We start from the raw sequence: 26,832 nt of genomic DNA, 5'->3' as shown, positions 1-26,832 counted from the left end.
TGTACGCTATACCATCTACTGCATCTTGCCATCTTGATGTAATTAAATGTATCACTAGCCACTTTATATAATGTTTTCATACTCTACATTACTCATCTCATATATATATATATATACTGTACTCTATACCATCTACTGCATCTTGCCTATGCCGTTTGGCCATCACTCATTCATATATTTTTATGTACATATTCGTATTCATTCCTTTACACTTGTGTGTGTATAAGGTAGTTGTTGTGAAATTGTTAGGTTAGATTACTTGTTAGATATTACTGCATGGTCAGAACTAGAAGCACAAGCATTTCGCCACACTCACATTAACATCTGCTAACCATGTGTATGTGACAAATCAAATTAGATTTGATTTGACTCTGGTGTCCTAGCTTCAGGGGGCAGCTGGTTCCACTATTAGGGTGCCAGGACAGAAAAGAGCGTGGACTGGGCTGAGTGGGAGCTGCCCTCTCGTAGGAGTGGGAGGGCCAAGAGACCAGAGGTGACAGAACATAGTGTAGGGTTTGGGGTGTAGGGTTTGAGCATAGCCTGAAGGTAGGGAGGGGCTGTTCCTCCTGCTGCGCCATAGGCAAGTATCATGGTCTTGTAGTGGGATGTTAGCTTCGACTGAAAGCCAGTGGAGTGTGCGGAGGAGCAGGATGAGAATTTTGGGAAGGTTGAACACCAGGCGGGCTGCAGCATTCTGAATACGTTGCAGGGGTTTGATGGCACAAGTGGGGAGCCGAGCCAACAGCGAGTGTGCCAGGCACACAGAGATGCGTGTCGCCAATTGGTAGGAGCGGCGTGCCAGGTAGGATGCAATTCAAGAGTGTGAAAAGCCTGAGATGCCCATCCCTGAGAGGGTGGAGAGGAGGATCTAATGGTTCACTGTTTTGAAGGCAGGATGAGAACAGCGGAGAGAGGAGAGAGAGTCAGCGTTGGCAGTGCGGAGAGCCTCTGTGACACAGAGAGGAGCAGTCTTAGTTGAGTGAACCGTCTTGAAGCCTGAAGGGTTCGGGTCAAGAAGATCGTTCTGAGAGATAGCGAGAGAGTTGGTTGGAGACAGCATGCTCAAGTGTTTTGAAAATGAAAGAACGAAGGGATACTGGTCTGTATTTTTTTTAATGTCAGATGGACCCAGAAATGGGAGGTCTCCAGAGATTGTCTGGAGAAGGGAGGAAGGGATGGGGTCGAGCGGGCAGGTTGTTGGGTGGCTGGACCTCAGTAGTTGCAAGATTTTATCTTAAGAGAGAGGGGAGAAAGGTGTAGGGTAGTTTTGTGTGAGTGGGATCAATGGACTCTATAGGCTGAGTGAATGAGGAGCGGATGTCGTTAACCTTCTTTTCAAAGTGGTTGACTAAGTCGTCTGCGGAGAGGGGGGGATTAAGGAGAAAGTCGAAAAGAGTTTCCTAGGGTTAGAGTGACAGAAAGTGGTTTTAGCAGCAGATACCGAGAAGGTAGAGATGAGGAAGTGAAAGGATGATAGGTCCTCCGGAAGTTTAGTTTACCTCCATTTTCGCTCAGCTTCCCGCAGCCCTCTTCTTTAAGCTTGCAATGAGTCACTCGGAGGGAGGCCCGAGCCGGCCGGGAGAAAAGGGGGACAGAGCAAGTCATAGGATGTGGAAAGGGAGGAGAGTAGGATTGAAGAGGAAGAATTCGGATACAGAGGAGGGAGAAGGATTAAGCAGAAGTGAGAGATAATAGGATGAGAATAGTGGGAGAGAGGGAGTGAAGACAGCGACGGCGCATGACCATCTGGGTAGGGTGCTGAGTGGCTAGTGTTGGCGGAGAGGGAGACAGAAAAGGAAACACAGTAGTGATCAGAGACTTGGAGGGGGGGGGGGTTGCAGTGAGATTAATAGGCGAACAGCCTCCATTAAAGATGAGGTCAAGCCTATTGCCTGCCTTGTGAGTGGGAAAAGACTGGGAACGGGTCAGGTCAAAAGTGGCAAGGAGTGGGAAGAAAGAGTTAGAGAGAAATTCATTGAAGGCAGACGTAGGGAGGTTGAAGTCGCCGAGTACAAAGAGCGGTGAGCCATCGTCAGGAAATGAGCTCACCGAGCTCATTGAGGAACTCTTAGGGGACCTGGTGGGTGATAGATAGCAACAATGTTAAGCTTGAGTGGACAAGTGACAGCATGGAATTTAAAGGAGGAGATGGACAGGTGTGCGGGAGAAAAGAGAAAATCTCCACTTAGGAGGAATTCGTAGCGCGTGGCCACCACCACCACGACCAGATGCTCTCGGACTATTAGAGAAAACGCAGTCAGATGAAGAGAGAGCGGCTGGAGTAGCAGCTTTCTCTGGTGTGATCCATGTCTCCGTCAGGGCCAAGTCAAGGGACTTGAAGGACAGCATAGGCTGAGATGTACTCAGCGGTCTTGACCACAGATCGGCAGTTCCAAACGCTGCCAGAGACCAGGAATTTCACATGGGTTGTGTGCGCAGGGTACACTAAATTAAAAGGTCTGTAAAGCCTACAGGGAGAGGAGGGAACATGTATAGAGAGTCTTCCTCTCTTTCCTTCCTCAAACAACTCGTTCGAAGCGCCTTTGTTTCAGTGTCTTAGTTTGGCGATGAGACCATGAATCATGTAAATCATGCAAATATGACCTAAGCAGTATATTGGAGAACTAATGGGACTCTCCTGAACGACTTGTGCTATGCTGCATTCAGTTTGTTGGAACCTCTCCAGCTTGCTGATAATAAAGAATGCCTCATTTAATATTGACTTCAGGTTGTCGCTGGTATTGAACTTCCACGACACTACCCCTCCAACGCAGACACACACACAGAGCGATCACCATGACAGGGAAGATGATGGCCGCTACGGTAGACTTGAGGGTCCAGAGGACAGCCAGACAGATAATCTGGACCAGGGTGAAGAGATGGACTCTCCTCAGAGGAACGTGACGCAGGAAGGAGAAGTCTGGCTGGTGCTTGGCTGGCATCAGGTACAGCTTGATACGCTCCCAGAACTAGGAGGGAGAGAGGAGGTGGGTGAGTACACACACACACAGACAGACAGACACGCATACGAGTGCACATACACACACACAAATGTACCTGTATTCCTGCAAGTGAGGCTACTCCCATGTAGAGGAAGACACCGTAGAGAACAGGCATGGGGATGTACTGGGGGGAAACACAATATACAGGTTAACACAATCCTCCATAACGCCACCCACTATGTGATGTGGAGGCCCATTCTCTCACTGACTCACCTGAAGGACAGGAGCTAGGAAGATGGAAACTCCAGTTAAGACAAACACCAGAATACCCGTCAACCTCTGCTCCCTGTAAAACACACACACACACACACACACACACACACACACACACACACACACACACACACACACACACACACACACACACACACACACACACACACACACACACACACACACACAGAGTTAGAACAAACATCACCGTCAACCTCTAACACACTCACCCTGTCACCCACACCCACTATATCTCTCCTCACTCATACAAACCTCGTATCCCTCCCTACCTGACTCCCAGGAACTGGGGCTGCTCTCCTGGGGCGCTGGACTCACTCTCCATCTTCAGAGAGTCGATGTGGGCGATGGAGATGACAGTTGCAGCCACGTACCAGGGCAGGCCCAGGAAGGAACACACTGCCATCAGAATACCCACCCAGAACAGGTCCAGATGGTACCCACAACCTTTCTGTTGGAGGGAGAAGGAGGGGAGGGAGATGGGGAGAGAAGGAGGGGAGGGCGAAGGAGGAGAGAGAGAAGGAGGAGAGGGAAGGTGGGCAGCGGAGAGAGAAGGAGGGGAGCGGAGAGAGAAGGAGGGGAGCGGAGAGAGAAGGAGGGGAGGAGCGAGGAGGAGAGCAGAGAGAGAAGGAGGGGAGGGCGAAGGAGGAGAGAGAAGGAGGGGAGGGAGAAGGAGGGGAGGGAAATGGGGAGCAGAGTGAGAAGGAGGGGAGCGGAGAGAGGAGGAGAGCAGAGAGAGAAGGAGGGGAGGAGCGAGGAGGGGAGGAGAGAGAAGAAGGAGGGGGAGGGGAGAGAGAGGTAGGGGAGAGAGAGGGAGGGGAGTGAGAGGGAGGGGAATGGGGAGCGGAGAGAAAGGGGGGTAGCATTCAAGTTATTGTGTTGCTGTTGTTGTATTTCATGGTTATTGAATGGCCGTGTTTATGTTGCATTTATATTTATGTTCCTATTTTTGGGGGGGAGAAGACAGCCACGAACAGAGTGTGATGGAGAGCATTCGCCGACGGGCTACGCTCCCCTGGGAGAGACAGGCCTAAGTGAGTAAGTGTGTTCATGGTTGCAGTTGTGTTGTCATTGCGGCCACACTGTACCTTGAGTTTGTTCTCTTTGCGGTTGACGATGACGGCGCTGATCTGTTGGTCCATGAAGATGAGGATGGTGACCAGGAGAGCAGGGACGGCGCTGGCCACATATACCCACCACGGGTTCTTACCAAACGGCATCACCACCCAGCCACGGTCTGGACGCGTCGGCTACAACACACACACACACAAACACATATTTATGTAGCCTTTATTCACACAGGGAGTTATTTTGAGGCCCAGGTCTTTTTTTCAAGTGAGTCCTGTATGGTGCTAAACACACACACACACACACACACACACACACACACACACACACACACACACACACACACACACACACACACACACACACACACACACACACACACACACACACACACACACACACACACACACACACACACACACACGCAGTTTACATGCATCACCAAATCCAACAAAAAGACACATGCAACTCATACACTTAGGCCAAAATCAAACATATTGAATCACACTGAAAATGCATCTGTGAATCACGCACACAGACACATTGGGTTAAGGGTCAGAAATACCTGAAACTCTGTGGGTACAATTAGTTTGGGCGTGTCCAGCCCTACAAGCATATCCAGACCCACAAACGTCATGATTGACATGAAGATGGAGAAATCACTGATCAGTTTCCTCAGCTAGGCCCACACACACACACACACACACACACACACACACACACACACACACACACACACACACACACACACACACACACACACACACACACACACACACACACAAGCAGACAGACAAAAAGAGGGGCGGAAGAGATGGAGGAAAAAAGACAGACGTACAAAACGACCACACCGACAGGAGAGAGGGATGAAAATAAAAGAGAAGTGTGAGTGTCAGTATGTTAATGTCTCAAAATCATTCATTTAAAACTTTTTTATCCCCGAATGATTTCAGGAAGAAGGAAGAGATCGAGAGGGAGAGAACGAGCTGAAGAGAGGGAGGGATAGAGCAAGGGATGAGGGGAGGAGAGGAACCTTGACTTCAGTGGGCACGTGCAGTTTGGGCGTGTCCAGGCCTAACAGGTAGTCTATCCCACAGAACACCAGGATGGAGATGATGATGGAGAAATCACCAACCAGGGAACGGCACTGGAGCACAGGCAGGAAGAAGATGGACGTGGACAGGAAAGGACAGGGTGGGGAACGATCGGGGGGTGGGGGAGGAGAGGGGTAAAGTGAGGAGAGTTGACCGTCAAGGGAAGAGGTTGAGTTTACGTGACCTACCCATCACGCAATATGTCATAAACACCAAACAAAGATCCCCTGCATCAAATGTCTCACATTCTATGCCCCAGAGTGTCTCTCACCTTGGTGGGGAAGTAGCGGCTAGTCTTGAACTTCTTGAGGGAGACGGTCATGGAGTAGGTGCCGAAGAACAGGATAAAAGATATGAGGGCCAGGTCTGGGACGTACTTACACGCGTTCCCCAGCAGGGCGCCGCCATACTTCACACACTCCTTCTTACTCAGCTGACTCCAGTCCAGACCTGTTATGTTATACTACACACACAGAGACACAGAGACACAGAGACACAGAGAGAGAGAGACATAGAGAGAGACAGAGACACAGAGAGACAGAGACACAGAGAGACACAGAGAGACACAGAGAGACAGAGAGAGAGAGAGAGAATACAGAGTAGTGCAGAAACGAACGTGGACAGGCAGCACAGTGCTGCTAGTCCTGTGACTATGTTACGTCCTACAGTCTATTTTTTTGGCCACAGGCAGACTGTCCCCCATAGACTCAACCATCTGAGAAACAGATGAGTGAATGAGTCCCCGTTAGCTCCCGAGCCACTTACCAAATCCGTCATATTATCGTCCGCGAGTGGAACTGAAACGTTAAAAGCCATCGCGGCAGCTGCAGAGAGAGAGAGAGAGAGAGAGATACAGAGAGAAGTCAGGTGCCCCAGCTAGATTACACGATGCCAGTTATATGGGAACATGACCTATTTGTAGCATGATGTAGCAGTATACTCACTCAGATAGCAGCCAGAGAAAGAGAGCGAGAGAAGCAGAAACAGACAGCATCAGTTACAGTAGTTGAGAGGGTGAATACAGACAGTACAAGGCGATGGCAGGTAGACTCGAGGTAAGAGTGATGGGCCAGTAACCCGAAAGGTGGCTGGTTCAAATACCGGAGCCAACAAGGTGAACAAAAATCTGTTTCTGTGCTCCAGGGGCTCTATACAATGGAGACCCTGGCCATGACCTCACTCCCTGCGGGTGTCTCAGGGGGAGTTGGAATATGCAACAAAAAAACAACATATTTTCATTACACACTTGTGTGTAACAGACAAATATAAGCACCCTCCCCAAAGCATTATTATTACAGTATACACATCCCCCAAACGAGGGGATACGTCTCGAGTAAGAATGGGATGTGAACTCCCTAAACTGCCCTGCAGATGGCAATACTGCACTTCACTGGTGTCAGTTCTAGTGAAGCACCCAATTAAGAAGGAGAGGAGGAGGACACGGAGGAGAAACAGGAGGAGTGGCCGGGGGAGGAACAGGAGAAGAGGAAGGAATGAGATGAGGAGGAGAGACAGCAGCAGAAGAAGAGGAGGGAGAGGAGAGGCTCACCCTGGTCAGGTGCGATACATTCACACCTGTATGTGGTAACGTAGTCGGGCTTGAAGACACGGTTGATGGGGTAGTACTTAAAGGAGCCCACCTGTAGTAACACATTACGAAAACAGTTAAGACACCGCGTGAGCGTGAGTGTGTGTGTGTGTGTGTGTGTGTGTGTGTGTGTGTGTGTGTGTGTGTGTCACCCACCATCTTCTTGATGGCGTCCGAGATGAAGATGAAGGAGATGAGGCTGGAGAAGCCCTCCTCGGTGAAGCGGGTGATATATTTGATGATGTAACTGGCGTCCGTGGCGACCAGGATCAGACACTGCAGACAGGAGTGGAGACCAATCCACAGACGCAGCTCCATGTAGTCTATAGTGTTCGACCTGGGACACACATTCGCACCAGCGTCAGAAGAAACAAACTCCTGCTTGTTAGTGAGCCCCAATCAAGTCAGGTACCCCGCAGTGCATACTGACTGAGATTATAAACACTTATAATAACAATAAGCGCACACACACATGCACACATGCTGACACCTGGGGCAAGTGATGAGTCAAGCATCGGAGCTCAGATTATCTATAGTCATCACACAAAACCTCAAACTCCAAGCAGTCTTCCATCCTATAAAACAATCATGGCCAGAAAGCTCAATAATGTTATAGATGATGTCATGGGTGGAGCAATGAAATGTTACAACTCAACCAGTATAGTGAGATGTGAGAAATTGTGACAGGTTTTTGTCAGTGCATGTGGATGAAATCATCAATCATTCTACAAATGTGGTTTTGAGCTGATCCAAACAATGTGTCTATAATGAGATCCTGAGTCGATGTGTGGAAGCTGAGAGCTGCAGGGACAGGGATACAGAGGTTTACATATGGGAGGAATAGTTGGTATTCATCATGTTGATCACTCCTCTTTCTTACCCTCTCTAGAATCATGTGTAGGCTAAGTGAGAATGGCATATTTGACAGACCTGAAATTCTTTATTTTTCCTCATGTTAGACAGTGCTACTCAGAGCTACAAAATGGTACAGTATATCACAAACTGCAAGGAAACAATGGGAAAGTAATTCTGCTTCGAAAGTTCATCAACTTGTAAACTCACTTTTGAGAAACTGTCTTTCAATGTTTCGATACAACTATTGGAGAGCCCTTCTTTGTCTACAGCCATTCAGCATTGTTCACACCCTCTTAAGCGTTAGCCCCACCCATCTCTTTAAGGGTTGAGCCTACCATTCTGTACTGACTTGCCAGTTACATCCAGACATCTAAGAGAGAGAGAACAGCTCACAGAACATTACTCGCCCCATCAGAGCTGGTTAGGCTGTTATGTTATCCAGTGCGTTGGTGACTGCAACTGTGCTGTCAAATTGTCCATTTGTAATTCCAGAGCATTTCGCGTTCAGAGCGCAAACTGGAAGCTCTGCCCAATAAGTAGGGTTATTCCAAAATCTCTGACCTCACAATGACAGTTAAGCTAACTGGCTAACATTGGCTAGCTACTTCCAGACACATACTGAGAGAACACCCCACACTGACCATTTTACTCACCCTAGCAGAGCTGGTTATGTAGTTTTCATGTTATCCAGAGCGTTGGTGAATATAACTGCTGCTGGCAACAATTGAATTACGCTTTGTTGCTGATGTTTACCAACACCGAACATATTCAACAGGTGTGTTGATCATTCAAAAATTCATCATTTTTTTTCTGCGCTCTGGCACACTAAGACGAGAGTATTTTGTTAAGATATTTAGTCTATAGTGTTCGACCTGGGACACACATTCGCACCAGCGTCAGAAGAAACAAACTAAGTACACAAAAGAAGGATCAGACAGATACACAGCCTGTGTGTGTGTGTGTGTGTGTGTGTGTGTGTGTGTGTGTGTGTGTGTGTGTGTGTGTGTGTGTGTGTGTGTGTGTGTGTGTGTGTGTGTGTGTGTGTGTGTGTGGCTCACTTGCAGAACTCGTAGAGCAGTTTCTCGAAGATGAGGATGGGTCCAGTAGAACTGAGAATGATGAGAGGCTGACCTCCTAACAGACAGAACACTGTCCCTGCTAACGCTGTACCCAGGAAACTCTCCATCACACCCTGCCACAGGGAGAGAGGGGGAGGAGTTGAGACCGGTGTGTAACTTACGCATGTTGGCGTGTAAGTGTGTGTGTGTGTGTACCTGGTAGTTGTCAGTGGCGTCTCCCAGCAGGCCTCCGAAGGTGATGGCGTTGGTGATGCAGCCCAGGTAGATGAACAGAACAGCAGAGATGGACTGGATGTGAAAGCCCTGGGAGAAATCACTAAGGATCCACGGAACCTTCCTCTTAATGTCCAGCCACAGGCCTCCACAGAACCTGGACACACACACACACACACACACACACACACACACACACACACACACACACACACACACACACACACACACACACACACACACACACACACACACACACACACACACACACACACACACACACACACACACACACAGGTAAGCACTAGTTCTATTGGCCCCTGCTTAAAATGTTTTTTATTGGTTTCAAATGACAATTGTGATGCCAGAGTGCCTGCATGTTGCTTTGGGGTTCTGGAGATACAATTATAGGAAAGGAAACCTCCCAGCACTCCCATACCTGCCAGTGAATTGCAGTTCCTCTCCCAGTTCGTGGGGGATGGGCATCTCCTCGTCCTCTCCTCCTCCTGGCCCCCCAGCTGTCCCGGTCCCGTTCACCTGGCCTAGCTCATTCAGGTTCAGCACTGACTTCCTTTTTGGTTTTGGGGGGTTCAGTGTTGAGTTTGGACTAACTAACAGACGAACTAACCCAGGAAGAATAGCTGCTGCTTATACGACATCTAACAGGGATCCAAATAAACTAAACTTAATTCAAAGTTTCAATTGATCAGTCAGTCACTAAATACATACAGTTTATACCTCATGTCAGCAGAGGGGACCTTCTTGGGGGGCTCAATGCGTATTTTGGGGTCCCACTCCCCTGGGGGCAGAACGATGACCTCATCCAGAAACTCATCAATCCCCGCGATCAGGTCGTCCCGGTCCCGGGCTTTATACGCAACGTCACTGAACAACTGACAGGGCAGCAGAGCACACTGTTATACACGGCACATGATTGTGTGTGTGTGTGTGTGTGTGTGTGTGTGTGTGTGTGTGTGTGTGTGTGTGTGTGTGTGTGTGTGTGTGTGTGTGTGTGTGTGTGTAAAATAAAGAGGACAGAGTTGAACTGCAGAGCCCTGTCTGAGTGCATACTGACTGAGTGCGTAAGGTAACATATCCACTGAATATCTTGAGGTTATATTTTTTTAATTTTTTTATAAATGACAACAATCAATAAAAACGTTTGTCCCTCATTGTTTGTTTTTTGCTCATTCTTACGTCATCCACCATGAGCGTGGCGATAGCTCGGCCAATCTCGTTGTAGGACTTGCCTTTGCCATGAGGACCCAGCAAGACAAACAGAAACCTGCCAGGAGACACGGGGTTAACACAGCTGTAGAGCAGCAGGACACACACACACACACACACACACACACACACACACACACACACACACACACACACACACACACACACACACACACACACACACACACACACACACACACACACACCTGGTAGGTACGGGGACCTCGGTCAGGCCTCCCAGTGTGGTAGCCTGGGCCAGACGTACGAAAGCTACAAATGGTTTATCCAGGAAGTCCACTTCTCCAATCAGAACGTTGGACGCCTCTGCATCACGAGGTATCTTCTTCATGAACTTGTTTTTCATCTAGGGGGGTAGGAAGCAGGATGAGAGAGAGAGAAAATGGAGAGAGAGGTGGCAGAGGAACATGAGAGATGTATTTAGAGACCAAAGAGAAACCAGGGCTGCATTCCAAACACGTAAAAGACACGCGCTCTCCCCTCAGGTCTCAAATTAAGTGGACACTTCTGATGACGCGTCATGACTTATGATGAGTTGACACTTGCAGGGCAAAGGAAGAATTCATTTTAAAATGGACCGCCCTTGCCCGGAAATTTGTCACTCGTTCGTCCCACGGTTGTGTTTTCAGTCATCACGGAACCACCGGTATCTGTTGTATGTGGTTTATATGCGCTACAGTCAATTATGATTGCATTTCATATCTTGGCTAGAAGAGAAGGCATCTGCTGACATCGAATGCCAGCCATCCGATGATATCAGGTAAATCAAAAACTACAAGTGTGATGTCAGGGAAAGTTGGAATGCGCTAGCCAACGTTTCCAAATGCTAACCAAACAAAAACATTTACATTTACGAGACGTGTTTGCGCTGTCATGGGCGTTAAGTAGCACAATTCATAACTTATTCACGTTTGTTTTTATTTACACTTGTATGTTGACTTCTTCATGTTGATGTCGGTTTTAAGTTTTGGCAGACTTTTCTTAGCTGATGTACAATCATTGCGAATTGAATTATGGGGCATTTCAATAACCCACTGAAGGCTATTTGTATCCAAAATAATGTCTATTATAGTGCACGAATAAAGCACGTAGGAACAGCATTTAAAATGTAAAGGCGTGTTTTACTGTAATGTCATACGGCTGAGTGGCTGAAGTTCTGTCATTATTATGTCAGTGTTGATATCTAACCGATAGCTGATCACTCACTGCATAGGACACGAGGCACACACACACACACACACACACACACACACACACACACACACACACACACACACACACACACACACACACACACACACACACACACACACACACACACACACACACACACACACACACACACACACTCCATTGGCCAATCAATACGGCTGCATACTTTACTGATACAAAAATCACACAAAGCTCAACTCTCAATGCGGTAAACGTACCTCGCTCCTACCTCCCAGTAGCACGTGGAAGTGGAGTGGTTGGTGGAGTGGTTGGTGCTTAGGTCAAAATCACCTGCCAATCTTTTAGTGTAACTTTCAGAGTCAACTCACTATCTTGCCTCTCTCTATATCTCTCTCTCCCCTCTCTCTACCTCTATCCCCTCTCTCTACCCCCTCGCTCTCTCTTGCTATACATCTCTCCCCACCTCTAACCCCTCTCTCTCTCTACGTCTCTCCCTCCCCATCTCTCGGTCTCTGTGACCTACAAACGTTTAGAAAAGAAGGTTCTATCTAGTGCCTAAAAGGCTTCTTCAGCTGTCCCCACTTGAGAACCCTTTGAATAACCATTTTGGGTTACAGGTAGAACCCATTTGGGTGGAACCCTTTTCACAGAGGGTTCTACATGGAACCCAAAAAGGGTTATTCAAAGGGTTATAGGGATTGCCGAAGAACCCTTTTGGAATCCTTCTTGCTAAGAGTGTTCTCTGGTCGTAATTTACTGCCTCGAACATGACGTCAACAATACCCCTATTCAGTATAACAGTCTACTTCAAGGAATACCTCCCCCTTTCTCTCTCTGTGACCTAGTCAGGTGCTGGTTAAAGCCGGGCTGTCAAAGCTCCTACATGTACAGAAGTTTGAGTATGAGGACATGGATGTGTGTTTGTGTGTGTGTGTGGCAGGCAGTTCAAAGTTAACGGGGCTAGCTAAGTTACTTTCTAAATGTAATCTGTTACAGTTACTATACTGAACAAAAATGTAAAATGCAACATGTAAAGTGTTGGTCCCATGTTCCATGAGCTGAAATAAAAGATCCCATTAATTTTACATACTCACAAAAAGCTTATTTCTCTCAAATTGTGTGGGCAAATTCGTTTACATCCCTAGTAGTGATAGGGAGCATTTTTCCTTTGCCAAGATAATCCATCCACCTGACAAGTGTGTCATATCAAGAATCTGATTAAACAGCATGATCATCACACAGGTGCACCTTGTGCTGGGGACAATAAAAGGCCTCTCTAAAATGTGCAGTTTTGTCACACAACACAATGCCACAGATGTCTCAAGTTGAGAGAGCGTGCAATTGGCATGCTGACTGCAATTGGCAAGTCTAACATCTCCAATGTTGTTTTAGAGAATTTGGCAGTATGTACAACCGGCCTCACAACCGCAGACCTTATGTTTCCTTGCTAGCCCAGAATCTCCACATCCGGCTTCTTCACCTGCTGGATCGTCTGAGACCAGCCACCCGGACAGCTGATGAAACTGAGGACTGTTTGTAATAAAGCCCTTTTGTGGGGAAAAACTCATTCTGATTAGCTAGACCTGGCTCCCCAGTGGATGGGCCTGGCTCCCAAGTGGGCGGGCCTATGCTCTCCAAGTCCCAACCATGGCTGTGCCCCTGCCCAGTCATGTGAAATCCATAGATCAGGGCCTAATTAATTTATTTCATTTGACTGATTTCCTTATATGAACTGTAACTCATAGTAAAACTCATAGTTTTAACTCATAGTACAAATTGATAAAATTGTTGCATGTTGCGTTTATATTTTTGTTCAGTATAGTTCAGTTGTAATCAGTAATGTAACCTTTGAATTGTTTTCAGTTACTTTTAGATTACTTTCCCGTTAACATGCATTAGAAGACAGAAATGAATATTACCAATGTCACGTAGGTGAGGAGAGACGGACCAAGGAGCAGCGGATGTTGAGTTCCTCATATTTATTATAAAGTGAAACTTAGCAAGAACAAAACAAATAAATCAATAAACTAACAACGAAACGTGACTACGTGGTGCACATGCACAAAACAATATCCCACAAACACAGGTGGGAAAAATGCTACCTAAACATGATCCCCAATTAGAGACAACGATTACCAGCTGCCTCTATTTGGGAATCATACAAATCACCAACATAGAAAAATAAACTAGAACACCACATAGAAATAATAAACAAGAATACCCCCAGTCACGCCCTGACCTACTACACCATAGAGAAACAAGGGCGTGACCGTGGACCGTCGCAGGAGATTCCGGACCGTGGACCGTCGCAGGAGGTTCCGGACCGTGGACCGTCGCAGGAGGTTCCGGTCCGTGGACCGTCGCAGGAGGTTCCGGACTGTGGACCGTCGCCGGAAGCTCTGGACTGGGAACCGTCGCCGGAAGCTCTGGACTGGGAATCATCGCCGGAGGCTCTGGACTGGGAACCGTCGCCGGAAGCTCTGGACTGGGAACCGTCGCCGGAAGCTCTGGACTGAACCATCGGCGGAAGCTCTGGACTGGGAACTGTCGCCGGAAGCTCTGGACTGGGAACCGTCGCCGGAAGCTCTGGACTGTGGACCATCGCTGGAAGCTCTGGACTGTGAACCATCGCCGGAGGCTCTGGACTGAACCCTCACTGGCGGCTCTGGACTGTAAATACGCACTGGAGGCCTGATGCGTGGAGCCGGTACAGGTGTCACTGGACTAGTGACACACACTTCAGAGCGAGTGCGTGGAACTGGCACAGGACAGGAGGTGCACTGGAGGCCTGATGCGTGGAGCCGGCACAGGTGGTACCGGGCTGGTGACACGAACTTTAGGGCAAGTGCGAGGAGGAGACACAGTTGGCACCGGACTGGTGACATGCTCTTCAGGGCGAGTGTGAGGAGCAGGCACAGGATGTACCGGACTGGGAAGGCGCACTGAAGGCCTAGTGCGTGGAGCTGGCACAGGATTTACCGAACTGGGAAGGCGCACTGAAGGCCTAGTGCGTGGAGCTGGCACAGGACGTACTGGGCTGTGGAGGTGTACTGAATGCCTAGTGCGTGGAGCTGGCACAGGACGTACTGGGCTGTGGAGGCGTACTGAAGGCCTAGTGCGTGGAGCAGGCACAGGACGTACTGGGCTGTGGAGGTGTACTGAATGCCTAGTGCGTGGAGCTGGCACAGGACGTACTGGGCTGTGGAGGTGTACTGAATGCCTAGTGCGTGGAGCAGGCACAGGACGTACTGGGCTGTGGAGGTGTACTGAATGCCTAGTGCGTGGAGCAGGCACAGGACGTACTGGGCTGTGGAGGTGTACTGAATGCCTAGTGCGTGGAGCTGGCACAGGATGTACTGGGCTGTGGAGGCGTACTGAAGGCCTAGTGCGTGGAGCAGGCACAGGACGTACTGGGCTGTGGAGGTGTACTGAATGCCTAGTGCGTGGAGCTGGCACAGGACGTACTGGGCTGTGGAGGTGTACTGAATGCCTAGTGCGTGGAGCTGGCACAGGACGTACTTGGCTGTGGAGGCGTACTGGAGACCTGGTGCGTAGAGCTGGCATCAATTGTACCGGTTCGATGACACACTTCACACGGCAAGTGCGAGGAGCTGGAACAGGATGTACTGGGCTGTGAAGGCGCACTGGGGACCTGGTGCATATATATCCGGCATAAATGATACCGGACAATGACACGCTCCTCAAGGCTAGTTTGGAGAGCTGGCACAGGATGTACAGGGCTGGGGAAGGCGTACTGGAGACCTGGTGCGTGGAGCCGGCACAGATTTTACCAGACTGATAGCCCGCTCCTCAGGACGAGTACGGAGAGCTGACTCAGGTGGCATTCAACTGATAACATGCTCCTTAGGGCAAATGTCATGCAAATGTCGTCCTCCACCAACTCAACAACTCTCTCCGTTCTTTCTCCTCCAATATCTCCATCCACTCACTGACGGTCTCTGACTCTCTCCGTTCACTCGCCTCCAGTTTCTCCCTCTTCTCCCAGACTGGCTCTGGTTCACTCCTCGGCTCCACCGACCACCCCTTGTCACCCCCAAAAATATTTTCAGGCTGTTTTTTTGGGCTTTCTTTGCGGCCACGAATCTCGCCGTCGTGGCTGTCCTCCTTGCGTCCTCTGTGACTCCTGCCAAGGAAGGATCTCCTGTCCTTCCATTATTTCTTCCCAGGTCCAACTTATTTTCCCCATCGTAGCACGCTGCTTGGTCATTGGTGTGTGTGGGATATTCTGTCAGCGGATGTTGAGTTCCACATATTTATTGACAACCAATCTATTCCAGGATAAATCAGTTCACCTAACTTGCCATGAATGGATATTGCATTTTCCTTTATAGGTTGGTTTTGTAGGCTTCGTCTAACCCATCACTTTCTACTACAGATAATAATACGATTGGGTTATATCGTTATATTCAAATCCAAAGTCTGTCAGAATTCCAGTCATTCCATTTAATACACCTTGATCTTCACGAATATGACTTGGAAGTATAGATTAGCCATATTGTTTTACTGAAGATTAACCCCAGAACTAAGGACTTATTAGCCAGCCCTACTCTGTTGTTTATGATTGTGTTGTCATGGAGGACTGATTGGGATCATTGATTTGAGTTGAAATATAAATGCTGCGCTCATGGAATGGCATGCTTTGAGCACTACTGAAAAGTTATATTTACATATGAAAAATGAATGCCATTTGCTATCGGCCTGTTGTTTACCTTTTTGTTGGTGACACTTTTGATATCTAGATCATTTGCAGCTCCACAGTTCCATCAATAACAAAGCCGGCACCCCGCCTCTGTTTTGGTCAAAAATCCCAGCAATGGGATTGGCAATGTTTACAAACATTGGAGAAAAACAAGCTTATATTTTGGGTTCTCATGGGGTGGGTCAGTGTTTTGTATTTGATTATTTCTGTTTATTATGGATCCCCAGAAGCTGCTGCTCTTCCTGTGGTCCAGTAATAAATATTAAAGCCATTTACATACAGTTGCTGGACTGCTGGTTTGAAACATTACACATGATTACCCACAACTACAACACATCTACAATACACAGGAGGTTGGCGGCAAACTTAAACTTGCACTTTCTTTCAATGCTGATCTGAATGTCATTGAGAAACCAGAAAAGGTGTCGGAGATGTTCTTCCCGCTCAAACATCCTTTGGGAAGTAAAAGTAATCCTCAAAAGTATTTATAATCCGATTACAATATTTGTGCTGGTAACGTAACGGATCACATTGACCGTTTTTTTGTTGTAATCTGTTACTCCCCCAATACTGGTCATCAAGCCACTGAATGAGGGAGTAAATCATTCAAGTGGACTCAGATGGTGTACTGTATGTGTGTGGCTTTGAAGTCCCCCGAACTCTGTCAGGGTGGGCATTGATCCCCTACACATTCTCAGCGTGCCCCTCACACACACACACCATCTCCATCCACAGCTAAACAATAATACCCAAATCTGTCCTTTGGCCCACGTCGAAAGGAAAGGCAAGTGACTCCCATGAGAACAGTACTATTCTTTATCCTGCTCTCTCTCTCTCTCTCTCTCTCTCTCTCTCTCTCTCTCTCTCTCTCTCTCCCTCTCATTTTTGACGGGTGGACGCACCCAAACAATTAAGCCGAGACGAACAACAGGAGCTTAGGGTTATGCAATGTAATAACTTTTCCATCATCATATACACACACACACACACACACACACACACACACACACACACACACACACACACACACACACACACACACACACACACACACACACACACACACACACACACACACACACACACACACACACACACACACACACACACACACACACACACACACACAGAACAATGATCTTTGGAGTTACCTGGTCTGTGCTTGGCTTGTCTGAAATGTCGTTCATGCTTCGGCTTTGCGCGGGATCTGAAACATCATATGAAAAACAAGTAGACACACACCACTTTCTATTGCACTCCGCACAAACTCGCATGCACAATAGTATGCTCACACGATTCCCCTATTGACACCAATGATTGACTTCGGTGGGTGGCAGTCTGAGTTAACCCAAACGTGAAGTTAGTCTCCTCAGCGTATTCACCGGTCGAGAGTTTGTGTAGTGTCATTTTTCATTTTGAAAGTTGCAGCAGTACTCTCCAACCCATCTTTATAGGCAAATACCAGCTATAGGTATAGTGTGAATGCATCTTTCTGTGGCACTGTAGATGGCTTGGGGGTGTGTGAGCAGAGCTCGCCTGATTGTTTCAACGGCCGATTACATCTAATGGATCATTCCCCCCCAAAAGCTGATTTATGATTTAGGGACAAATTAATTAGCAGAGAAAGAACCGGAACATACACCCCCCCACACACACACAAAAATGGACCCACTGTGTATTTAGTAAGCTGTCTGGCTCAAGAGACTACTGTGTATTAGGAGCTCTCCAAAATACAGTGTGACCAAAAACTAGCACACTGAAATCACACACACATCTCTATGAGGTTAGATATGTGAATTACAAACACACGTCTCTATGAGGTTAGATATGTTATAATTACAAACACACGTCTCTATGAGGTTAGATATGTTAATTACAAACACATGTCTCTATGAGGTTAGATATGTGAATTACAAACACACGTCTCTATGAGGTTAGATATGTGAATTACAAACACACGTCTCTATGAGGTTAGATATGTGAATTACAAACACACGTCTCTATGAGGTTAGATATGTTATAATTACAAACACACGTCTCTATGAGGTTAGATATGTGAATTACAAACACACGTCTCTATGAGGTTAGATATGTGAATTACAAACACACGTCTCTATGAGGTTAGATATGTGAATTACAAACACACGTCTCTATGAGGTTAGATATGTTATAATTACAAACACACGTCTCTATGAGGTTAGATATGTTATAATTACAAACACACGTCTCTATGAGGTTATGAGGTTAGATATGTTATAATTACAAACACACGTCTCTATGAGGTTATGAGGTTAGATATGTTATAATTACAAACACACGTCTCTATGAGGTTATGAGGTTAGATATGTGAATTAAAAACACACGTCTCTATGAGGTTAGATATGTGAATTACAAACACACGTCTCTATGAGGTTAGATATGTTATAATTACAAACACACGTCTCTATGAGGTTATGAGGTTAGATATGTTATAATTACAAACACACGTCTCTATGAGGTTAGATATGTGAATTACAAACACACGTCTCTATGAGGTTAGATATGTGAATTACAAACACATGTCTCTATGAGGTTATGAGGTTAGATATGTGAATTAAAAACACACGTCTCTATGAGGTTAGATATGTTATAATTACAAACACACGTCTCTATGAGGTTACGAGGTTAGATATGTTATAATTACAAACACACGTCTCTATGAGGTTATGAGGTTAGATATGTTATAATTACAAACACACGTCTCTATGATGTTAACAAACACTATGAGGTTAGATATGTGAATTACAACACGATGAGGTTAGATATGTTATAATTACAAACACATGTCTCTATGAGGTTATGAGGTTAGATATGTGAATTACAAACACACATCTCTATGAGGTTGAGGTTAGATATGTTATAATTACAAACACACGTCTCTATGAGGTTATGAGGTTAGATATGTTATAATTACAAACACATGTCTCTATGAGGTTATGAGGTTAGATATGTGAATTACAAACACACGTCTCTATGAGGTTATGAGGTTAGATATGTTATAATTACAAACACATGTCTCTATGAGGTTATAGATATGTGAATTACAAACACATGTCTCTATGAGGTTGAGGATATGTGAATTACAAACACATGTCTCTATGAGGTTATGAGGTTATATAGTGAAGTACAAACACATGTCTCTATATTACAAACACACGTCTCTGAATTACAAACACATGTCTCTCTATGAGGTTAGAGGTTATGAGGTTAGATATGTGAATTACAAACACACGTCTCTATGAGGTTATGAGGTTAGATAGGTTGTGAATTACAAACACACGTCTCTATGAGGTTATGAGGTTAGATATTGAATTACAAACACATGTCTCTATGAGGTTATGAGGTTAGATATGTGAATTACAAACACACGTCTCTATGAGGTTATGAGGTTAGATATGTGAATTAAAAACACACGTCTCTATGAGGTTAGATATGTGAATTACAAACACATGTCTCTATGAGGTTAGATATGTGAATTACAAACACATGTCTCTATGAGGTTAGCCGTCAGAGACAGGAAAGAAGGTGAAAGAATATTAGTTTGCATGTATACACGTGTGTCTATGCGTTGAGTGTGTGTGTGCCTGTGCACTTGAGGGTGTCCGTACACGCGCAAGCGTGCGAGCGTGTCTCTGTGTCTGTGCGCTTGAGTATGTGCGTGCGTGTAGACTCACGCAGGCGGCCAAGGCTGCCTGACTTGGCTCGTAAGTCCTCTGTGGAGTGATGGAGGCCAGAGGCTGAACTAGGAAAGCGACTGACGTTACTACGACTGACATTATGAACAGACTGGGGACTACGGCCTAGACAGAGAGTGAGAGAGAGAGACAGAGGGAGGGAGGAGAGGGGGAGAGAGAAAAAGGGGGGGGGGGGAGACACCGGAGGGGGAGAATGAGAGAGAAGAGGAGAAAAAGGTGGAGGGGAATGAGAAGAGAGTAAACAGAGGAGAGACGGTGAGGCAGTTTGTGAAAAGAGGAGAGAGAAAATGTTATTGCTGTATGAGTCAAATCAGCATGATACTACGACAAAGATGAAAATCAACAAGAGAACACAACACAGCACACACACACACTCACTGGTGGGGGAATTGTTTGATTTGCCCATGTCGGCTAGCGAGAGGTGGATGGGTTTCTTATGCTGGTGGCGATGTTTCCGTAGCAACACAAAGCTGACCTTCTCCCTCAGTTCTGGACCAATCAGACCGTCTGCCACCTGGCGGTCCACGATGTCATCTGGGGTCAGAGGTCAGGGTGAGAGTTCAAGAGTCAGTTGTGCTCAATCCCAAGTCGACCCATAGCCCCTGTCCACTTCCTTATGCACTTCCAACGGGCCAATCAGAGGGCAAGATGGATTTGAACCATATTGCTTACACCTATAAAAATCGTTTGAGTCTCCAGAAGTGCACAGGGCATAGGGACGACTAGGGCTTGATTTGGGAATGGGCCATGGTCTGGGTCACACATACACACTCACACACTATCTGTGGCAGCGAGTATCCCTCCAGATCCAGCAGTACACTGCCAGTCTGGATGCAGGTCCTCAGCTCAAACAGACTGTGGAGGGTCAGGGTGGACACATGGGGCTTACTCCACCTCTCTCCTCCCTCCTCCACCTTCTCCTCAAACTTCACCCACCTGGAGAGGAAGGAGAGAAGCCCCATGAAGCCTTTCGATGTCTGGTTATTAAGGCAGGGTGGACCGACCCCAGCTCCGTGACACTACCGTAGGGCTTTGCTGCTAACACTCTTCTAATGAAACTATCTACAGGTTCCCTACCAACACCTCCCCCTAAATCCCAACTAAAGCCCCCTACAATCTCAAACTAATGAGGGCACACACTCCAGGGTGGACACACACAAATGGTTGAGGTGTGTGTGTGTGTGTGTGTGTGTGTGTGTGTGTACCTAGCAGACTCTTTCCACTCCATCTCGTCTCCATCGTGTTGCAGCGTGTCCATCTCCGTAAACAGAGTGGGCGTCGGCATGTCGTCATCTTCACCCAGGATGTAGCGCAGCCTCTCCGCCGCCGGGGACACTGGGAAAGGGAGTTCACGAGAGAGGAAATATCAAGCTGCAGAAATAGAATTAAAACACGTACGTATCTAGGCATCAAACACATTTGCTAACAGTGTGTGTGAGAACTGTATAAGATATTCCACTAGGATGTACGGCTGATTGACAGTACTGAACGTGTACTAAACTAGGGCATCAGGTTAGCAGGAGTCTTAAAAGAACGCCTGTGTTCATTTCTTTGCAAATTTGGAACTATTAGGAACCCTTTTGAATTGTTCAGCCTGCAACTGTAACTGAATAGGACTGGAAAAACTGTAGTACGACCAACCCGGGACTCTCAGAATCTCCTGGCGGTGGATCAAAGTTCATTAACTTAACATGCTCCTAGCCTCAGGGCTCTAATCACACTGCCATCACACCACTGTGTGTGTGTGTGTGTGTGTGTGTGTGTGTGTGTGTGTGTGTGTGTGTGTGTGTGTGTGTGTGTGTGTGTGGGTTTGCGTGTGTTGCTCCGTTCCTGGGCGTCCTAATGTAGCTTACTTTGATCCTGTGTGAGTTCCCTTCGACCCTTAACCTAAAACAACACCTCTAATCTTTAACCCCCCCCCCGTCAGTCACAGAGTCACAGAGTCCCAGTCAATGTGGGTAAATACCCCCTGCACCCCTCTATACAGTACATGAGTAACAGCCAATGAATAACCTTCCTCTCGTCACCGGGTAGCTAAGCTAAACAGCACACTGCCTAAGAGCACTGCCCAGCACGGGTCAAGAGTTAGCCAGCGTGAACACATGGAAAGGTCCTGTTCCTAAGAGATTACTGCCCGCTTGACTCAGCGTTGTTTCCATGTCATTTCAATAAAATGACATGGAGCCAATGTGGAATAGATGTTGAATTGACGTCCATGCCCAGTGGGTGAGGACAGACATGCAGACCTCGAGGCCCATATTTAAGAACAAAGTGAAAATCAAATATAGTTCACAAAGAAGGAAGTGAGAGGAGAAAAGAACAGAGTGAATTGGAGAAAGAGAGAGAGGGCAGACAGAGACAGACTGGTCCTTCGGAGAGCACTGAGGCGAGTGGCCTGCTCTTGACCTCAGACTCCAGTCAAAGACAAAACAGACACCGTGCTATGGCTCTTCACCTTAGATTAGTTCTCGCGTGATAGTTTGAATCTATGTTCAGTCTACCCGAAGGGACCGCTCAGTAACATCCCGGGGACCGGTGCCGGTCCAAAGACTAGAGGTTGAGAAATGCAGGCCTCAATAGGACATTCCCAATGCCACGCCCATGTGACAGTGACGACGCCCATGTGACAGGGACGACGCCCATGTGACAGCGACGACGCCCATGTGACAGTGACGACGCCCATGTGACAGCGACGACGCCCATGTGACAGTGACGACGCCCATGTGACAGTGACGACGCCCATGTGACAGTGACGACGCCCATGTGACAGTGACGACGCCCATGTGACAGCGACGACGCCCATGTGACAGCGACGACGCCCATGTGACAGCGACGACGCCCATGTGACAGCGACGACGCCCATGTGACAGCGACGACGCCCATGTGACAGTGACCACGCCCATGTGACAGCGACGACACCCATGTGACAGTGACGACGCCCATGTGACAGTGACGACGCCCATGTGACAGTGGCGACGCCCATGTGACAGTGGCGACGCCCATGTGACAGCGACGGACACCTATTACGTGCAGGTCGTCTTTCAACGTCATTCATTGAAATCAGTTCCAACGTGGTCGACGGTGACCATACACCTGACAAGTCACCCCTGAAATACACCCAAATAAGAACCAAGACTCAACCAAGTCTTACTACACAGCAATGAGACAAACTACATTGTTACAATAAGAAAGCAAATAAATATTAAGATTGAGCTGTCCCCTCCATTCTCCTCCTGTTCTCTGTATCTCCTCCCCTCCATTCTCTTCATGTTCTCTGTGCCTCCTCCCCTCCATTCTCCTCCTGTTCTCTGTGCCTCCTCCCCTCCATTCTCCTCCTGTTCTCTGTGCCTCCTCCCCTCCATTCTCCTCCTGTTCTCTGTGCCTCCTCCCCTCCATTCTCCTCCTGTTCTCTGTGCCTCCTCCCCTCCATTCTCCTCCTGTTCTCTGTATCTCCTCCCCTCCATTCTCTTCATGTTCTCTGTGCCTCCTCCCCTCCATTCTCCTCCTGTTCTCTGTACCTCCTCCCCTCCATTCTCCTCCTGTTCTCTGTGCCTCCTCCCCTCCATTCTCCTCCTGTTCTCTGTGCCTCCTCCCCTCCATTCTCCTCCTGTTCTCTGTACCTCCTCCCCTCCATTCTCCTCCTGTTCTCTGTGCCTCCTCCCCTCCATTCTCCTCCTGTTCTCTGTACCTCCTCCCCTCCATTCTCTTCCTGTTCTCTGTACCTCCTCCCCTCCATTCTCCTCCTGTTCTCTGTACCTCCTCCCCTCCATTCTCCTCCTGTTCTCTGTATCTCCTCCCCTCCATTCTCCTCCTGTTCTCTGTGCCTCCTCCCCTCCATTCTCCTCCTGTTCTCTGTACCTCCTCCCCTCCATTCTCTTCCTGTTCTCTGTACCTCCTCCCCTCCATTCTCTTCCTGTTCTCTGTACCTCCTCCCCTCCATTCTCCTCCTGTTCTCTGTACCTCCCCCCTCCATTCTCTTCCTGTTCTCTGTACCTCCTCCCCTCCATTCTCCTCCTGTTCTCTGTACCCCCCTCCATTCTCCTCCTGTTCTCTGTACCTCCCCCTCCATTCTCCTCCTGTTCTCTGTACCTCCTCCCCTCCATTCTCTTCCTGTTCTCTGTACCTCCTCCCCTCCATTCTCTTCCTGTTCTCTGTACCTCTTCCCCTCCATTCTCTTCCTGTTCTCTGTACCTCCTCCCCTCCATTCTCCTCCTGTTCTCTGTACCTCCTCCCCTCCATTCTCTTCCTGTTCTCCGTACCTCCTCCCCTCCATTCTCCTCCTGTTCTCCGTACCTCCTCCCCTCCATTCTCCTCCTGTTCTCTGTACCTCCCCCTCCATTCTCCTCCTGTTCTCTGTACTTCCTCCCCTCCATTCTCTTCCTGTTCTCTGTACCCCCCCTCCATTCTCCTCCTGTTCTCTGTACCTCCTCCCCTCCATTCTCTTCCTGTTCTCTGTACCTCCTCCCCCCCTCCATTCTCCTCCTGTACTCTGTACCTCCTCCCCCCCTCCATTCTCCTCCTGTTCTCTGTACCTCCCCCCCCCCCTCCATTCTCTTCCTGTTCTCTGTACCTCCTCCCCTCCTCTCTTCCTGTTTTTGTTTGTTTACCTGTGTGTGAGCCAGGCAGTGTCCAGCGAGAGGCCATGCTGGAGGTGATGGAGGAACCAGAGTCCTCCATGACTAACCACTGGAACCACAACCAGAGACTTTCGGTATACACCTGTACTCCCAGCAGCTCAGAGAGAGAGATATCCCCAACCAGCTGATTGGTCAACACACTACAGGAGGCTGCTGTCAATGTCCGTCCAGCCCAGAGAGGTAGCAACCTACGAGACTCGCGGTACCAGACGAGACACTGACACCGTATTCCCGTTTGACAATTGGCTTGTTCTGGAGAAAACGAGAGATACCGGAGTCAAGGCTGGACCTCCACTGACGGGACAACCAGGAGAAGAGTGGACACACTCCTTCTTTCCTTCCTCTCCACAACTTTCCTGCTCTCTCCCGTTCCCCTTCTCAACGCCTTGCTCTGTTGTCGTCCTCTTCTTATAGCTTTACGCTCTTCTCTTTGCGCCAACTCTGCCTCAACACCTTTCTCTATCCAATAGGCCTTCAGTTGTTTAGTGAGCCACGTTCTGCCGTGTGTGGGATGGTGTGTCGTCAGTCAGAAACCCAGCGGTCCAAAGGGCTGAACACTGTTCTGTGTGTTCCGTCCAGCTCCGGAATTGTTTTCCTGTGGAGTTGTTTTGGTCTGCTTTAATCTGAAGCAGAAATCCACTGAAATCTCCAGAGCAGCGAAGGGCCAGAGGCTTAAGAGGCCAACACACCCCACAGCACCCTGAAGCACTCTCCACCCCCTGACACACACACACACACACACACACACACACACACACACACACACACATGCATGGACACACACATGCACCTGTGCACACACACCCACCGCAGCAGCCTCAAGTACCCTTAACCCTGTGACACACATGCGTGCACACAACAACTACATCAACTTCACTCCACTTTTGGCTGTACGCCCCTTCCTTCCCCTTTTGTGTCCGGGTTCTTCCCCTTGCCTCCGTCCATCCGGGGATCTATACTCTGATGAGTAAAATGACATGACATATTTCTCCTGTGGAACTGGGGCAGTGGACCCCCTTGATCACATACGCACGCACGCGCACACACACACACACACACACACACACACACACACACACACACACACACACACACACACACACACACACAGAGGACCAGTGGTATACCAGGGTTTGAGTTCCTCAGCTCTAATCAGCTTACCAGCTTCAAGACGCTGGTCTTCACGGGAACAGGAACCACGCTTTGACACAGTCATTACACACACACACACACACACACACACACACACACACACACACACACACACACACACACACACACACACACACACACACACACACACACACACACACACACACACACACACACACACACACACACACACACACACACACACACACACACAAACCCTGCTGCTAGTTATAAACACGCCTGGAAATGACAGGGGATCATTCCTCAAGACAGCAACAACTGTGGCTGGTCATATACTTCTCACATGTGTGTACTACTTAAAGTGCGCGTGTCCGCACGTGTAGGTCTGTGTGTGTGTGCGTGCGCGTGAGTGCCCACCTGTGGAGTCAGGGTCAAATATGTCATGTTGTTCCTGCTCCTCCTCCTCTTTGTAGTGTTCCTGGTAGTCATGGTGATTGTCATGGTGTATGTGTTCGTGACGTGTGTGTTCATGGTGTGCGTGTTGGCCGCGGTGTGTGTGGTGTTTCTCTTGTTCGCGCTGGGAGCGGTGTTTACGGCGTCTCCTTTTGCTGTAACCGTGTGTTACCGGAACACCAATATACACTGGCTGGGGTTCTGAGAGAGACAGAGAGAGTAGACAGTAAGGAGGAGACAGAGAGATGGTTAACATCCACAAAAACTTTCCCGGAACCCTTTTCTTGACTTACTGAACGTATGCGCGTCTGCTCCTTCCATACGTTGGACAATGCACACACTAAACAACCGTGTGTGTGGCCATACTCACCCTTAACATCTTCTTCATATCGGTGGTGACTCCTACTTCTACCTCCCTGCCAATCATGTGCCATCCTGAAAGAAAGAAAGAAAGCTAGAAAGAAAGCAAGAAAGAAAGAAAGAAAGAAAGAAAGAAAGAAAGAGAGACGTTCAGTTCTACAACCACCTAAAAGGAAGCGATTCACAAACCTTCCATAACCAAGCCATCATCTACAGAGAGATGAACGTGGAGAACAGTCCCCTAAGCAAGCTGGTCCTGGGGCTCTG

The 26,832-nt window shown here is 48.0% G+C and overlaps 1 protein-coding gene across 5 annotated transcripts in view; it reads right to left on the bottom strand.

The window, feature by feature from the left end:
• Positions 1-26,832, bottom strand: part of LOC118385571 (electrogenic sodium bicarbonate cotransporter 4-like) — a 34,403-nt gene extending 7,571 nt beyond the window's left edge. The window contains exons 1-23 of one of the 5 annotated variants that reach the window (XM_052521337.1): positions 26,576-26,832; positions 26,170-26,406; positions 21,208-21,337; positions 20,778-20,938; positions 20,381-20,536; positions 19,982-20,107; positions 17,420-17,475; positions 10,564-10,721; positions 10,328-10,415; positions 9,869-10,023; positions 9,570-9,701; positions 9,113-9,287; positions 8,897-9,030; positions 7,140-7,320; positions 6,945-7,035; positions 6,161-6,219; positions 5,667-5,858; positions 4,867-4,980; positions 4,322-4,483; positions 3,506-3,684; positions 3,216-3,288; positions 3,058-3,126; positions 2,796-2,969 (exon numbers count right to left, since the gene is read on the bottom strand). In XM_052521337.1, coding sequence (XP_052377297.1) covers positions 2,796-2,969; positions 3,058-3,126; positions 3,216-3,288; positions 3,506-3,684; positions 4,322-4,483; positions 4,867-4,980; positions 5,667-5,858; positions 6,161-6,219; positions 6,945-7,035; positions 7,140-7,320; positions 8,897-9,030; positions 9,113-9,287; positions 9,570-9,701; positions 9,869-10,023; positions 10,328-10,415; positions 10,564-10,721; positions 17,420-17,475; positions 19,982-20,107; positions 20,381-20,536; positions 20,778-20,938; positions 21,208-21,337; positions 26,170-26,406; positions 26,576-26,639 — 3,066 coding nt within the window. In that variant the 5' untranslated portion in view covers positions 26,640-26,832. Of the gene's footprint in view, positions 1-2,795; positions 2,970-3,057; positions 3,127-3,215; positions 3,289-3,505; positions 3,685-4,321; positions 4,484-4,866; positions 4,981-5,334; positions 5,449-5,666; positions 5,859-6,160; positions 6,220-6,944; positions 7,036-7,139; positions 7,321-8,896; positions 9,031-9,112; positions 9,288-9,569; positions 9,702-9,868; positions 10,024-10,327; positions 10,416-10,563; positions 10,722-17,419; positions 17,476-19,981; positions 20,108-20,380; positions 20,537-20,777; positions 20,939-21,207; positions 21,338-24,609; positions 25,298-26,169; positions 26,407-26,575 lie in introns of those variants that run through there. The other 4 variants (XM_052521335.1, XM_052521336.1, XM_052521338.1 and 1 more) reach the window with 4 other exon arrangements.

The sequence above is a fragment of the Oncorhynchus keta genome, chromosome 6 (genome assembly GCF_023373465.1).
Source record: "Oncorhynchus keta strain PuntledgeMale-10-30-2019 chromosome 6, Oket_V2, whole genome shotgun sequence".
NCBI lineage: Eukaryota > Metazoa > Chordata > Actinopteri > Salmoniformes > Salmonidae > Oncorhynchus > Oncorhynchus keta.
Note: the sequence above shows the minus strand (reverse complement) of the source record. Positions and strands in the feature narration are given on the sequence as shown.